Below are 16,505 nucleotides of genomic sequence, written 5' to 3' on the forward strand. Positions count from 1 at the left end.
TCAAAAAAAATTATTGATATAAGCAGGTAACATAATCTGTGATACAGAGCAGAATGTTTTAGTGAACTAGACCCTAAGGGAAGGACAACAGTGTCAGTCTGATTAACAGATATCTGAAAGTCATCACAAACATATATGAGCTTTATTATGATATTCTGATCTCCCTGAGCCTTAGGCACATATGTTAACACCCAAAATATATAAGCCATCCCATATAATATCTTTGTTCATCCTTCATTTGAGCCAGGCTAGCCAACTAAATCAGTTTTTAAAACAACATAATGGCATTCCTGCCACCTGACGTGTTTTTCTGCAAGCAGATGTTGCACCAGATGTGGGTGTGGACCTTTGTTTTTATAAAGCTTGAAAGAGCATCTCAAGTATGCAATCACACAGTCCATTCTGCCCAAGACAGCCTTCATAAATAATGTTTATCCAGGGATTTGGTAAGGCTATCAGGGAAGGAGCACAGGCATTTCTGAAATGCAGTGTGGTGCCGGAGCAGTGCCTCTCAGCTCTGCACAGGCACAGTGCAAAGCTAAGGCCACCAGGCTGCAGTGTGTGCTGGTGGTTCCTCGGTGCTAGGCAGCCAAAAGCAGAGGTGGGTGGGAAGTAAGGTCCAGAACCTCCTTCCTGAAGTGCCTAAGGCATTTGGGGCTCAAGATTTCATAGGGAAAACCTCAAATATTTTTTTTCTGGACAGGAATTGGCATTCATGGCCTAAAACTACTGAAGTGAGAGGATTCTGCTCTCATGCACAAGCTCTGATGGGAACCTCAAACCATGTGCTTGCTCGACCAGCTCAGCTGAACCCACTAGCCACTTGGGAGCGCGCCCCAGGGCTGTAATTAGTGGAAGTTTGCAGTTAGAGTGTGGGGTCATCCCTCAGTGGCACAGCTGGCTTGAGTGTTCCTGACAGCCAGCTACATGGTCCTGCAGTTTACAGCACTGGTACCACCGTGGCTGTGCAGCTGCCAGGGAAGGCAAACTCCTCTGGAGTGCAGGAAGTTTTTTTGCTTTTACTGTGGCTCACTTCAGTGATGATATCCACAGTGGCTGGGAGCGAGATGTAGACATAGGAACTTCAGCCAGCTTTGCTGCTGAAGGAACTGTCATGAGATATGCCTGCTGTAGAGAGCCTCAAGCTGAAAGGGTAGGGACTTTCTTGGCAGATGAGGGAGAGACAGGATGGAGATGCTGCACATCAGGTACAGAAGGAAGGAGCTGAACTGGGAGCTCATGTACCATGGGTGCCCTAGTTCCGAGGTCTTCTGACCCAGTTAGGTGTCTCCCAGGTAGCTTGCCAACAGGCATGAGCCCCGTCCTCAGGGCAAATTTAACATGGCGGGTCTCAGACACTCAAAGGTAGCCCCACACTAGTGCTTTGGCCACCCCTTGCAGCATAGCCAGTAGCCTGGGAAGATTTCCAGCTCATGCTGAATGCCCCACAGCCAGTTCAGTAGTGCCATGTCATCACTGCACCATGATGTGAAATCTATGTACTGACTCTTCCCTTGCAAAATAAAGCCTGTGCCAGAGGTCAGTGTTGTAACACAGAGAATACCATGTCATGAGCCCTTGGCAGCCAGGCAGATACCTGGTGAGCCATGGGAGTGTAGTTCTTGGTGCTATTGCCTCAGCACTTGTTCACATCCACCATTCCTACACCTCCTCCTCCCGCTTTCCTGGCCCCTGTTTCACCTGTCCTCCCCATTTCCAAATTACGCTCTTGCTTTACATTTTCATCATCACACATGACAGGAAAATGGATTGCTACAGCCTTATGTGAAGCCTCAGTTTATTGATTGCAGGTGTGAGCACATAGCTCTTGGAAAGCTGCATTAAGTACAGTCCATCACCAGAATATTTGTTCTGGAGCAATGATCTCCATAGCACATTCTTATGCACTCAGCTTTTCTGATTTGTGAAGCACCTGCTTTAAAAATGCTCCTGTTATACAAGAACCTGTACTTTACATATGATCTGCAAAAGAAAGAAGTATTAAATGTAAAGATAATTTTTCTTGTGGCAGAATGAAGGGGACCACAGCAGTTACTCAAAGGGGAAAAAAAAAGTGAAAATACCAAACAGGCTGTTCGCTATCATTGGCACAGATGAAGAGAAAACCAGCAAAGAGCTGACAAAAAAAAGTACAGGAGGTCCTGCATTAAACATCCACTGGATTCAGCAGAAGTCTGAATGATTTGTGTTCAGAAGTTCAGGAAATTCAGCCAGAACCATACTATCAGGACAAAGTTGTCTTTCACATGTCAGGAAAGCAGTGAGCCATTTCTTTAGTATCTGTTTGTACTCCTGAGCTAGACAGTCAAGCCCCCTGTGTCACCTGGAGAAACCACATAGAGTTTGAGTAGAGCAGCTCTACCCTCAGGCAAGGTCTGGCATGAATCTGCTCTCTACCAGAGGATTATAGCTCTTAAAGGTCATCCTGATGACCATGGTCATGACCACCATCAGCACTCATTCTCAGCGATCCCAGGGAGAAAGCTGTAGGTGAAATGGGTCTTGATTCAGGGATGTGTTCCCTCCTGTACTTTTCGATGTAAGGTTTAGCCACTTCCCACACCTGTGAAACAAGAAAGTGAAACAGCAGAGTCAGAGGCAAAACAAAAGGTCAGACAAAACAAAAGCTAAGACATCAACTTACAAGTTCAGGAAACCCTGTAGAAAAATTATTGGGGTTGAGGTAGATATTGGTAGGAGTTAGATACACTGTATGTGATCAGCAGAACCAGAGAGACAGACAAAGCAAGGTTTAGGGAAGAGCATGTGTGTGGAGTTGGCAGGGGATGGGAAAGGATACAGCTCCAAGGGCACAAGGTGAAAGGATTCAAGACAAAACCACTTTGTCTTGTCTTGTTACCAGGTTAATGCTCTGTGTGCAATAGTTGGGAGAGAATCACTGTCGCTTACAACAAAACCACTTGATCAAGGAGGGGTTGCGGAAGTAAAATAGCAGCTGGTATGGACAAAGAAAAAGGGGAGGAATGGTTGCTGGGGTTCGAGGCAGAAAAGGAAAATTTTCTACAGTTCCCTTTGTCTCTCCTCCTGTAACGCAAGCAAAAAAAAGGGGAAGATTTTCTTCTCCCATTTGCTTTCTCTCCTCAAATCTTTTGTTATTTTTATTTTACAAAAAAATAAAATAGATAGATGCCACAGGTGTACACTTAACCCAGGTTAACACATATTACCACTGCTATTCCCTCCACCATGTCCCCTTATTGCTTTGAGACCAAGGGCCTTCAGGCTAGGGAACAATCACTGCCCCAGGAATGAAGATCACTGTATGGAGAGACTGTTGACACCTCTGGACATCTGTGGGGTTATAGGAACCTGCCTCAGACAATTCAAAGTTGGACCTATGTCTGGACAGATTTAGAAGTGTAAGCTACTGATTACAGAGGGCAGGTTTAGGAACTGATTTCTAAACCTATCCTGCAAAAACTAATAAAAAACAAATCTCAAAAAACCTGGTGGGATTGCCCCAGGCAGAGGAGTGCTTTTAGTGAGGCCATGCAGGGCATGTATGGAGGGGTGTTTCCAGAACAGAGCTGCAGCTTGCTCCTTGGGACAAGTCTAATGCACATGCCAAAAACCAACACTCGCCTTCTGCTCCACAAGCAGCCTGTGAGCTGCTTCGATGTCTGGGGCCATGAAGCGATCCTTCATCCAAGGCCTGTAACGAGACACATTGCGAACATTGGCCAAACATTAACCACCACCACCAGCAGGTGCTCCTCAGGCAACCTCTGGGGGAGGCCTTTATCTGATCTTACCTCACCACAGAGCGCACAAGGTCATAGACCTTCTCCAATGGGGTTGTCGTCCTCAGAGGGCGTAGAAATTCAATGCCCTGGCAGGCGGCAAGAAGCTCAATAGCCAGAACTAGGAAAACAGAACAGCAAAAGGGATGTTTGACAGGCACAGCTCAAGGGGAGGTCTCCTGTATAAAGCTGCCCCTGGTCTTTGTTCTGGCTAATATGATATCACTTCAGGCAATGTGAAAAACCAGTAGATCCACACAAAGCATAGAGCCACCCCAGCGACAGGATTGTTTCATGGATGGTGCTGGGGGCAGTATTCAGCAGCTCAGCAAGCAGATTTTGCATCCCCGCTGTACAGGTCTTTGAACCAGGAACTTCTGGTCACCAGAGTCTTAAAACCCTGGGAATCTCTTCCAGGGTATCTTGAATACTCAAATTAATGTCCATCATAAATCAGAAAACCTCTTTAGCACTGAGAGACACCTGAGTGTCATGGGTTTGCTCTATAAAGCTTGCAAGAGCCCATGTGAAAACACCAGTAAAATTACAGCGCTTTGGAAGAGAGTCTTCTGTCTGGAGAAGTTTGTGCTGTATCTGCCTACCTCACACCCAGTCATTATCAGTAATAGCTCCTCATTTTCATGAGCCAGTTCACCCAAGGAACTGAGTGAACCAACTGGATCAAGGACACTCGGTTTCTCAGCATGCTGTTGAAACACACGGCATCCTAAAATCATTTCTTTGCACCTGAAAAATGTGTTTCTGTAGAAGTAAGTCTTCAGAGCACTCAAGTGTATAAAATGGGCGAGTTCAGCATTTGTTTAGCACTTATTCTCTGTTCTCCTTCTAACAGCTGACATTTGTATCTCTGCACACCATCTGGCAAATAAATAAATCCAAAGCAAGAGAGCTTTTACCTCATTTCCATTAGAAAGATCTAAATGCTTGTATTTAATATGTGCTTAACATAGTATTTTTAGATAGTTCTTTTAGATGCACTAACTCCCTTTTCCTTAAAATATATCTAGAATGAATGACACTAATATCTTCATCTGGTTACATATCAGAGGTCTGTCTGGAAATCAGCATTTTAATTTTACCTTGTTCCACGTGTTCAATAACTCTCAAAGCTTTTCTTGCAGCCCATCCTCCCATGGACACATGATCCTCTGTAGCAGCACTGGTTGAGAGGGAATCCACAGAAGAGGGGTGGCATAAAGCTTTGTTCTCAGAAACTGCAAAAAAATCCAGCACAATGAGTGTAGGAGAGAATGGACGGGAGACAGAAGAAGCAATGGCCAACCTGGAGCAAAAAGCCTGTCTGCCACTTGGGGTCAAGGTATTGCTCCTCTTTCAAGGATGCATCCATATTTTACGTGGACTGAGTAATTTGTAATAACCACCCTGACAACCTTAATACCATGGCCTCTATATTGCAACCAATATCAGTTTTCAGATGCAAATATTAACCAAATATAGAAAGACTGCTAACTCTTCCCTCCCCTATCTTCAGGCTTGAGTTGCTCTGGTTCAAAGGCCTGATGGAAACTAAAGAAAGAGAGCAAACAGCATAATTGAAACACAAGCCTGGTCTTGTCTGTTGCTCCAAGGCCACTCTCTGTAAAGATCACTGGTTCCCTCTTCTATTTAGGGCCACAGATCTCACCCCTCCCCTGCTTTCAAGAAGATAGATAGCTAGAGATCAGCATCTGGTCTCCTCATCGGAGCTGAGGCACTCGCAGAACTTCCTCAGAAAGATGCAGAAATTTGGTACAAATCCCTCTCACCTCACCTCACCTCACCTCACAAGACTGCCCAAGTCCCTGAGAGTGACAGCATTCCTGCTTTGAAAGCCAGGTGTGAGCCCTGGAGTAAGTCTCTCAAGCTGCACCCCAAAGCAAGGGGAATTTGGCTGCAGGAAGGGCTTTGGGCACTGTTTGATGACAATTTGAGGTTGAGAGTTGCTCTTTAGAAGAGAAAAAAAGAAGTCTGCATCCACAGAGCTCTCTGGCTGCACTCAGGCCTTTTCCTTTTGAAGCCCAGCGGGATGCTGTGTAATGCCCTTGCCAAATTAGTGGCTTCAGAAAAGCAACAAGAGCAACAGAGAGGTGGTGACACAATTGCAAATAGGCTGGAGTGACACAGTCCAGGACCAGAGCCCAGCTGGCACATTCAAGCAGGCAACAGCAGGTCATAGAGAGGCTGCATGTGGCCACTGCAAACAGCTCAGTCCAGCAGCACAGAGCTCTCAGAGAGGGGGCAGAGAGACACATCCAGTGGCATTGCAAAACATCTGCAATTTTTTTGCAGCTTTATCTATTAATCCTGGAAGTGAACAAGATTAGCTGGTATACAAACACCCTAGAAACTGGCAGAGTGATTTAAAAAATATTAGTAGTACCTTGTTAAAAAAAAAAGGAACTCAAGCTTCAGTTTAGATAAAATCCCACCCATTTTGACCTAGAAATGAAGGTTTTGACCCCTGGACTCCTGGTGTCCGCAGAGACCACAAAAACCCCAGAATCAGTCACTCCAGGTTGCAGAAGTGTGCTGTGAAACCTGAAGTCAAGCAACAGCTGAGGCCTGGAGCCACCCTAAACTCTACCCAGCCAAAAGGTAAGTTTCCAGCCCTCAAAGAAGTGGATGAGCACTTAAGCTCCTTTTCCAGACCCAGTTCCCAAAATAGCCTCCAGGCTATTTAGTACATCAATTTAGTTCACTTTTTTCAGCAGGATATTTATCTACTAATTTATCTGACATCCTCTATTCCTTTGTCTGTTTGCATCTTTTAAAATTTACTCTCTCCTCAGAGCGTGTTTATCTTTATATTGGCTCATGCTTTCCTGAACTGTAACATTCCAACAGCCAGCGGGCTTTTTGTTGCCTTAGTCATGAGTGCTAGAATTAAAAATGAACTAGTGCTTAATTTCAGTGTGCTCCTCTGATAACTAGCCCTGGGAACTCCAGTCTTCTGAGGACTGTGGGGTCTGATACTGATGTACAGATCTGGCCATCATATGGGAGACACTGAGTACTGAGGGCCTTCCCACCGAAGTCCGCTTTTGGGGCTGCTCAGAGCACTTAACCAGCTCAAGTGTCAGTGAAGAACAAGGAAGAAGCCTGAGCAGAAATAATTGCAGCTACACTCAAAGCTCAGATTTTGCACCCAAACAGCACAAAACATGTGGAGAAGAGACTGAAAACAAGAGTGAGATATCTTTGTATCTACTATTAGATTACATCTGCCCTGATAGAATTTGGTCTGTCTTGCACTCTCAATGAGACTGCTCGAGCACTCACCCAGGGCAGCTGCTGTGCAGTGTGCAATCATGAAGCCTGAGTTCAGACCTCCTTCAGTGACTAAAAATGCAGGCAGTTCACTGAGTGAGGGGTTGCAGAGCCTCTCAATTCTTCTTTCACTAATTGCAGCGAGTTCATGCACACCAATTGCCAAATAGTCCAGAGCCTACAAGAGAAGACCTCATTAGACTGAATGACAGAAACAAACAAACAAACCAAAACAGAAACTAAATATTTTTTTTTTCCTTTCTCCAAATGCTTAATTACCTTTGCAGGATATTCACCATGAAAATTTCCTCCAGATATGGTCTCTGCTCTTTCAGCAAACACCATCTTTAAGGAGAAGTTAAGGCACACATGAGTGAAATACAGTTTACATGAAAGATTTCTGCTAGTAATTGGAATATCTTAACTGAAGAAATGTTTGTGCCAATAGGCTTTTATTTGCAAGCACATTATTTATATATTACTTCTGCACTTTCACTTTTCAGGAAATGAAAACCCAATTTCAGTTCTCCAGACTTGTAGCTTCAATTTTGACATTTATCTTTTTTCAAATAAGCTACATAAAGTGAGTTCTTTGATCTAGGGTGGGGAGGGGTGCAAAGAAACACGTCTGTTCAGATCCTAGAGTAGCTTTTCAGTTCCTTGAGAGATTCTTCATAGATGATGTTATGCACAGCATCATTATACTGCTGACAGAAATCCAGCCTTGCTCAGTGCCAGTGCAAGAACTGTGCACAGAGTTTACCAGGCTGAGCCACCATGGTGCTTACCAACCACACATCTATCTTCCGCGACCAAGTGCAAATCTTGCTCCGTACTTCAGGTTTCACTCATGCTGCACCAACAGATGTTTCATACACTAAGTCACCATCCATCTACTCCCATTTGGTTGCCAAGTCCCACCTATCCTATGTATTCAATAGAAGTGTATGGACTCTCATCTAGGAAACATTTAATGTGCACCACAGCATAGGCACACATGGTTTCCTTGCCCCAACACACACTGGCCTACCTCCAGTGCAGTCATGGGGAAAGGAAGACAGGCTGCTGTTGCAGCCAATGGCAGTTATTGACCAAAGCCAGTTATGACTTTTTTGCCTCCTGTGCAAGTATTTATACAGAAGAAAAAGATAAAAAAGGCCAAGCAGAATTTTACACAGTAATAAAGTTATCCAAAAGATACAGGGTTGTCTGTGGCGCTATTGATTTCAGTCGTCATTATGTCCTTCACAAAAGCAATCGTATCATTTACAACTCCATGGACCTAGAACAAAAGACATTATACCTGAGCTTAGTATCTACAATTAGTTTATCTTCAGGATGCTAAATGAGCTGCAGGGACCCTCTTTCCCATCATCCCACTATACATCCACACTTGGATTTGCATCCCTGTGGGACACTGCCCATCCTGGACACTTGAAAGACTGTATTTACTATTATTATGGCAGTTTTGCCAAATGAGTAATCTGAATATGACATTCGTTACTTGTTTGGGTTGGTTTGCTCTAAATGGAAGATAAGACATTTTTTCAGAGGCAGAAGTGCTATTAGGGTAGAAGTAGCCTTACAAGCACCCCACAGAAACCAAAATCTCTCATTAATTAATTAATTTCCATTCATTCTACTGATTTAATGGCTTTGCTCCTGTTAAAACTCACAGGATTGAGTTCTTCCAATGTATTTGAGAAACTACTGTTTCTGCTTTTTGGACCCAGTTCATGGTCTTAACATCAATGCAGAAAAAATTTCCAACAAAACCTGCAAGCATGGAAATAAGAACTTTCCCTCTGTTTCTGACACCTGGCCTCCTCCAGATCTGAACACAGCTTAGTTAGACACTGCCTGATGCATGCATGCATGGGATCAACAAATCATATGTCTCCATTAATACTAACTTTGAAGTGAAGAAGAAACAAAAAAACCCAATTCCTCTAACAGAGTCAGACAGTACATAACTGACAGTATTTCTGAGGTGGAAACTTCACTGTCTGTTGTTGGGAAAGGAAATAAAAGTCAGTTTTTACCTGAGGGCAGCAGCGCATTGTGTATGCATCCTGAACTCGGTCACAGAATCGATGGCTCTCTAGAAGGAACAAGGGAAGCAAAAGATAAATATTCCTTACACAAAAGCATTGTGTCCTGTTGAAGGACCCAGACTGTCCTGGTAACCTGAGAGGGTGAAGGCTAAGGTTGTTCACCTGCTATTTCTGATGGATGATGGTCAGAATCTAGAAGGGACCTGAACCGAAATGCCACCTCAGCCTGCCCTCGATGTGGGCGCACTGCATGGATGTCTGGTAAAACAAGTCAGACGGTTAGGTTTTTCCTCTCTTGTCAAGAGCTGTTAAGCAAACAGACAGGGAAGTGCCAGTACCCACCAGTGTCAAAGGCCCTTGTTGTACCCTTCAAGACTTCGAGTGTAAGGGCAGCGATTATGTCAGCCTGCCTCGCTATAGCCGCAGCTCTTTCAACTGCCTCACATCCCAGTGAGGTGATCATTTGTGTCCCATTGATGAGGGCCAGGCCCTTCAAAAAGAGAGCAGATGTTAAGCAAACTCACTGCAGTTATTTCACATGCTGTGACAATTCCCCATCTCTGCGATAATTCTCATTTGAACGACTGAAAGACGTTTGCTCAGCTTCCTGGACCATCCTGAAATCATAAATGCACAGCCTGATGGTGTATCTTTGCTGCATAAACTGCCAGTGCTCACGATGCTACTAAGTCACGGTAAGCACTTTCGCAACTCCAGCCATTCCAAACGAGTCAGATACGTGGTTCAAGTCAGTCAAAAGGCCAAAGGGCAGATAGGTACCATGAAGGTGCTTCTTAGGCAGCTGTTTCAGGGTGATATAAAGTGCTTTGTGAAGAGGCCCGTCTTTCTCCACTGACCACAGAGACAATCTAAACACCAAACTTGGATCTGACATTTCAAGTCAAGTAGGGTGACACTAAGAGAGGTGAATCCCACTCCTGATAACACTTCATTAATAGCCTAATGAAGTTTGAATTAAATACATTATTAATTAATGCTGTTATTGTATGCATAAAGCAACTAATGATTGACTATGCTTGTTTTCCATCAGCTGGCATCATTACCTCTTTTGGTTTCAAGGTAATTGGTTTCAGTCCATGGGCTTCCAGGACCTGTGAAGGAGTTTAATGACAAGGTAATTAATGAAAAATACTTTTCAGTAATTTGATCACTAAAACTTTTAAATATGAAACGTTTCCCTGAACAGAAATATTAACAAAATCTTTAAGTGGTGGGGGAAAAAGAGCTTTAAATCATGAACATTTAACATATTTTTTTTCTGCTGGGCTAAATAAAGACAGCATTTTTGGGCTTCCAGACTAGCACCTCATTTCCTAGTGCTAGTAAAAGAAGGTAGCAGGAGCATTGAAATGAGATACTCTCACAGCCCATTAACATCATCTGTATTTTAGATGAAGGAAGAGGGTAATAGCAAAGAAGACTGGAAACCTCATGGGTCATCTTATAGAGTAAACTGAGTCATCCTACTCAGTTTATTCTATACGTGACTATTCTACAGGGCAATTGCTCTTGTGGGAAATTCAGAAATAGCATAATCTTGTTTCTGAATAGAATCCTCTCAACCTTTCCAACTGAAGAGGTAATGCATCTTAGGGGTGTACAACTGTAACTTCTGGTCCTGAAGGTCCAGGACACACTGGTCTGCTTCATACCTACGCCTCTACCTCAGTAGTCTTCAATATTTCACCAGTCTATACAGTGATGTACAAGTATCAATCCATGAATAAGTCTAGTAATCAAATATTCATGGATAGGAGCCATAGGTGTAGTGGCACAAACTACCATGAAAGACTTTGGAGGGGCCCGTCTTTGAGACATGCAACAGAAGATCAATCTATTGATGTATTAGTGAGAAAAAAACAACTGATTAAAAACTAATTCCATTATAACACTTCTGTCCTCTGAAGGAGGATGATATAAAGGCTCCTTGTAACCCTAGCTAATTTATCAAAAATGAAATATCCAAATCTCTGTATTTACTTAAAGTAATTATAAAATCAGTAGAAATTTTACTGCTGAGTTCCTGCCTCCAATAAATCTCCAGGTACTCTTAGCATCTGATGTTTTGAATTTGAGAAGTGGTCTTGGATTTGTAAGAAAAGCTTTGATGTTCATGGAGCTGAAGATGCACTAATAGTTCTTTCATAATTGGTATCATAGCCTGTCCCTCTCTCCAGTTCATAAATGATGTCACTGTGGTATTTTGTATTGCAATACTATGGCATTATATTTCTTGGGACTTATTAACATGCTGCTTATTTTATATCTGCTCCAGTGACATGTGAGTCAGTTATTGTATTCTCATGGATCCACCTTCCTCAAGGCAGAGGATGAGTTGCCAAAGGCAACTCAAAGTTGCAAAGTCCCAGTTCAAACTGGTACATGTTATTAATCTGAGCAAAATCTCTCTTTCTCTCAAAGCTACGTGCAATTTGGAAAATGAGTCACCAAGCAGAAAAAACCCAAACAATCATCTGCATGAAACTTACATATTTAGCATCAGCCCAGCCACTCTTTGGGGACCACATCTTTCCCTCTCCAATTAATCCGAGAGCAAGATGAGAGAGGGGGGCCAAGTCTCCACTGGCTCCAACTGTCCCTTTCTCTGGGATATAGGGAAGGCAGGATGCTAGAAAGAAAAAAAAAAATACTTCTGTTAGAGCTTCTCCTTAATACACTCTCTGGAAAACAGAGAAGCCAGCTCATAAGTGCGATCACAGTAACATCCTGCAATCATGGACAATGGCACCAACAGGACTACTACTCTTGTTGCAGTCTGGGGGACCACAGCCCAGGGTGATTGCATCTACAGCCACACAGCCAGGCAGTTACAACATCACTCCTCTCAGCTCTCCATCAGAGGGTGACCACCTCGTATGGACAAAGCTAGCTCTTAATTTCTGACTCCACTAAACACTGGGTTACTCTTACAAACCATCTTTGAGCTCTCTTCCTCCCAACCTAATCCTCGGGGAATTGAAATGTGTGAAAATGAAAAAAAAAATTGGAGCCTGGGAAACTGCAGAAAAAGCTGGGAAGGGACCAGTCTCTTCCTCTTCTTTTGCAGAGCTAAACATAGAATTGCAGCTCTTCTACCTGCTGCAAGAGGAGGAGGAGAAGGATAAAACAGAGGGTAGCACAAAGACTCTGTTCTTTGGGGCTCACATAAATGAACATGGCTCTTCTCTCATATATATGGCCTATAGTCTCAGAACAATCTTCCAACCTACAGTTTAGGAAAAGGACAGAAGTAGAGTTGAACCTAACACTGACTATAGGGAAGGCACTCTTTGCTCGTCACCACCATACAGTCATGCCTCACCAGAGGGACCATCAGTGGTCATCAGATAATGAACAGCACAGTCGCCTCTCTGGTTTTCCTGCCACAGCACTGCGCAAGGGAGGGAAGGCCACCCAGCTGGAACTGCTGTGACAGTTGTGGCTATGTGAGCTAGCCATGTGCTTCTGTGTGGCTGCCAGGGGTTCTACTCACAAAAACAGGTGCTGTTTAAGCTGCTCTGCTTGACACACGCATTTTTCTATACGGTAATAGCCCACTCCCCCGAAAAACCAGTATCCCTAAAGATGATGTCACACACATTAGCACCCGACAGGACAGAAGTTAAAGACTTGAGGCTTTGTAAAAGTGCTTGCCCAGAGTTATGTTCTAAGTCAAGCTTAGTATTGAACTAATTATTGTCTGACCTCTCAGAGGCTCATTTTCCAAACTTCTGTCTGTTGCATCCCTTTCTTTCAGCCTTTCCTGTCAATTCATCTCATGTTCTATGTCCTTTGACAGAGGAATGGTCTCCAATTGTGAGCTTGTACAGCCAAGCTCTGGTCCTCACCTCTCAGAGCCACCAAATACAAAAGACCAACATCTGCAGCTTGACGCATTGAGTTACACCATTTAACATTACAGTTTAAAGGAAAAAAAATGGGAAAGCAGGATTTTCTTTAAACATCTCTTTTACCATTAAACGCTTCAATAACTTGCTCGAGGGTTTCTAGGGATATTCCACTGTATCCTTTGGCCAGGACATTGATTCTCAGTGCCAACAGCATGCGAGATCTCTCTGGGGTCAAAGGTTTCCCCACACCTGAAACAGGAACCCTCTCAGTTACTACCCCGCTACCAACAGAGGCAGGAAAGGGAAACATCAAGCCAGTCTCTCATTACCTGCAGAATGCGAACGAACCAAGTTCACTTGAAGCTCCCTACAGAAAAAAACTATACGTTAAATTCCCCAAAAGTCTCATCAGGTTTTATTTTGCACAAAACAGAAGGAAATACTGAAGCAGCTCTCCCATTTAACCACACAGTATAAAAGTATGGGGTTGAACTGCTCCCTCTTCCTTTCCTGAGAAAAAAGGACAGAGAAAGCTGCACACTCAACTTACCTCAGCTTACTGTTTGGGATGACAGTCCTGGCAAACTTCCCAAACCCTGTGGTGATTCCGTAAACAACTGCAAGAAACATACTGCTGGTTAAGAAGGGAACCTGATGAAGTTTTCTAAACAATTAATAGTTGGAGGTACAAATATTTACCTGTCTGTTCCTTTACGATCCTTTCAATCACTTCTCGTGATTGTTTGACTTTAGCTTCAGCTTCAGGTGTGAGCTGAAACATAAGTAGTTTAAATATCAGTTTATTTATAATTATTTAGTTGTAGAAATATAAACATGTAATTTTTAGCTGCATTTGTTCAGAATCGTTACCTTTATCTTGTAGAGCCCCTTTCCTAAATTGACCAAGTCCTCTGTTGTTAAGCTGTTGCCATCTAAAGAAATATACTACACCAAAAAAACACTTTTTAGTTGGGATATAGATATATATAAAGTTGCTTAATAATCAGAATAAATAAAAAATACAGTCAAAACTCAGCAATGACAGGAAGCTTCTGCATGCTCATTCATAAGACAGGAACTCGGTAACAAAAACATAATAAACATATTACAATTTAGTTTGCTAGACCCAGCCAATCTAGCAGCCTCTGCTCTTTTGAATGCTGCAATGGCTGAACTCTCAGCATGGTCTGGTAAGTAGCAGAATTTGTTACTGAGTTATAAAATCATTGGTGATTCCTACCTGTTCTGGTTCTCGGTATTTGCTGTATCTGAAAGTTCTGTAAAGGAAAAAGGGCAGACAAGATTTCATGGGTGGTAACCACTTGATTACAGCTGGAAATATGTTTTAAGAACAAAGAAACTATAAAAAAATGAAGAATCTAGAGAATTATAAATCTGGAATTGTAAAAAGTTCACAAAGCACTCAAAAAAGGATACAAATGAACTCCTTCTGGCTGAGATGGTATGAAATCTGGAGACATTATATCTCCTTCTATAACTAGAAGAAATATGCAGAATAAACACAAACAGGATTAAAGTGCATTCTTTATATAAGTTGTTATTAATTACAACATACAGTAGTAAGAATTCTAATTTGCAGTTATCAGCCCCAAACATATTTGTATGTATTTATTTAAGGTATTCCAAAGGCAAAAGCAGAACAGCTTATACTATATATGACAGCATATACAGATGATGTATATAGAATACTGTACCTTTTAAACCTTATATAGGTCCATTTCTAAAAACTAAATATTCTTAAATGGTTGGACATTTTTCCATAAAACTGTAGACAATATCTCAGGCGCAATTTTAGATGAATAAAGCCAGTTTGATGACTCAGATGCCAACGGTCACCCTGCAAAGCATTGCTTAAGGTTTTGCTTACCAACTTCAACAAATTCATTGTCCTCTAGAGCATCTCCCACTGTATCATCGAGATCCAACAAGCCAAGTCCCTTGCACCTTCGAATGTAAAACTTCACTTCCTCCACTGAGGCAAACCCCCCGTTGTCAGGTTTGTTTTTCATGTATCGCCTCACAGCTTCCTTTCCCAGCCACTCAATGGTGTTCGTGGAGCTCAGGCACGGCACTGCCAGCCATTCTCCTCGGACATGCACTGTGTATCTCGGCATGCTTTCTCTCCAAAAATTATTCCTTGACCAAGAAGGGCTGCAGTGTGGAGCAGCCTCACACTGACCACGCAGTGGTCTGAAGTGCCTGTCTGGAGTCCAGTGTTGCAATCGGATAGAAGCAAAAAATCCACCCTCAAAATCCCCACCTTTGTAAATAAGCAAGATCGATGTATTTGGCTGACTTCATCCAATCAAACCAAACCCAGGCAACACACCCTTCTCACAGAAAGGCACAAGCCCCATTTTTTTTCCAAAGATCACATCAGGATTATAGAAATGAAAATACGGGAGATGGAGCTATGTACCAAGATTAGATAAACTGGACTAAGATGCTGTGGAATTGTTCTAAAAATGTAAGGGTTTAACAAGAGTTAACAGTAAACACTTGGCAGTAAACCACACTAACAAAAACCTCCATGAGGCACAGGGCTGCAAGAGAGTCGCCCAAGATGATGGGTTGCTCATGACTGCTAAGATTGAAAGAAGACTGGATTATAATTTTACATCTCTATCCAGGGCAGAATAAAAGCATGCAGTAGAGGAAGCAAGCCTGCTTTGCTCAGTCTCATGACCAAGTTTGAAAACACAATTTTTTATTGTAGGTGAGGAAAAGATCAATTAATTTCCATTGCCGTTACCCTTTTGTTCTAGAAGTTACTAGAACAGGCAGGAACAAATACTAGGCCACAGCTGCACACTATCAAGCCCAGTGCTGCTACGTCATGCTGCCTTTGCAGGCAGATGCAAAGAGGAAAAGATGTGGAGGTACCTGTTACAGCGGTGCCAAAATAAAGTTTATCAATAACCATGTCTGCACAGAAGCTGAAAATACATTTGTCTTTAAAGGCAAAATGGTAGTCCATGCTACCTATACTAGTGTTCCCAGACAAAGGGACTACTCAGGGTTTAATTATTGTAGGGAATATTAACTTGGGATACATGGGTGGGAATCTCTATGTGGGAGACACTGCCCCAGCAGCGTAGGGTAACGAGAACAGTGAAAGCCATGACACAATTTTCTTTTTTTTCTGGCTCCGAGCCTTTTGTCATGACCTATACTTGGTATCCTCCTCCCCTAAACCAGCACTTTTTGGTTTTGTTTGTTGCTCCTTTGTATGGGGGTTATCCCAATGTCAACAGATTTAATTTATACGAACATATCATCTCCAAGGAAAGCAGTCCTTACCAAACTCGCTGCAAAACTCAGCCTAGAGATGGCAGCATTCCCCACAGCATCACCTAGGCCACCACCCTGAACTGCAGCGCTGTAACAAACACAGGAAAAACAGCTCCCCCATTGTTTCTGAACTTACCTCTAAGTTGTTATATTAGCATAAGGGGTAGTGCCCAGTATCGGTTAAAAAATGCAAATAT

General features: G+C 42.9%; 1 protein-coding gene across 1 annotated transcript; it reads right to left on the reverse strand.

The window, feature by feature from the left end:
- Positions 1 to 1,017: 1,017 nt before the first annotated feature.
- HAL (histidine ammonia-lyase) lies at positions 1,018 to 15,244 on the reverse strand. Its single transcript, XM_027887445.1, has 22 exons — positions 14,885 to 15,244; positions 14,434 to 14,494; positions 14,237 to 14,264; positions 13,867 to 13,941; positions 13,696 to 13,768; positions 13,547 to 13,613; positions 13,326 to 13,363; positions 13,120 to 13,245; positions 11,635 to 11,774; positions 10,189 to 10,236; positions 9,467 to 9,614; positions 9,287 to 9,382; positions 9,113 to 9,171; positions 8,272 to 8,352; positions 7,350 to 7,415; positions 7,083 to 7,248; positions 4,883 to 5,017; positions 3,795 to 3,903; positions 3,625 to 3,694; positions 1,860 to 2,584; positions 1,667 to 1,674; positions 1,018 to 1,092 (listed from the first exon to the last, which is right to left on the reverse strand). Exons 1-20 carry the CDS (start codon positions 15,129 to 15,131, stop codon positions 2,435 to 2,437), a joined length of 1,983 nt encoding a protein of 660 aa, XP_027743246.1. The 5' UTR covers positions 15,132 to 15,244; the 3' UTR covers positions 1,018 to 1,092; positions 1,667 to 1,674; positions 1,860 to 2,434.
- Between the last annotated feature and the right edge of the window lie 1,261 nt (positions 15,245 to 16,505).

This window comes from Empidonax traillii, unplaced genomic scaffold (assembly GCF_003031625.1).
Source record: "Empidonax traillii isolate 1590-97213 ecotype Southwest subspecies unplaced genomic scaffold, ASM303162v1 scaffold210:size766637, whole genome shotgun sequence".
Lineage (NCBI taxonomy): Eukaryota > Metazoa > Chordata > Aves > Passeriformes > Tyrannidae > Empidonax > Empidonax traillii.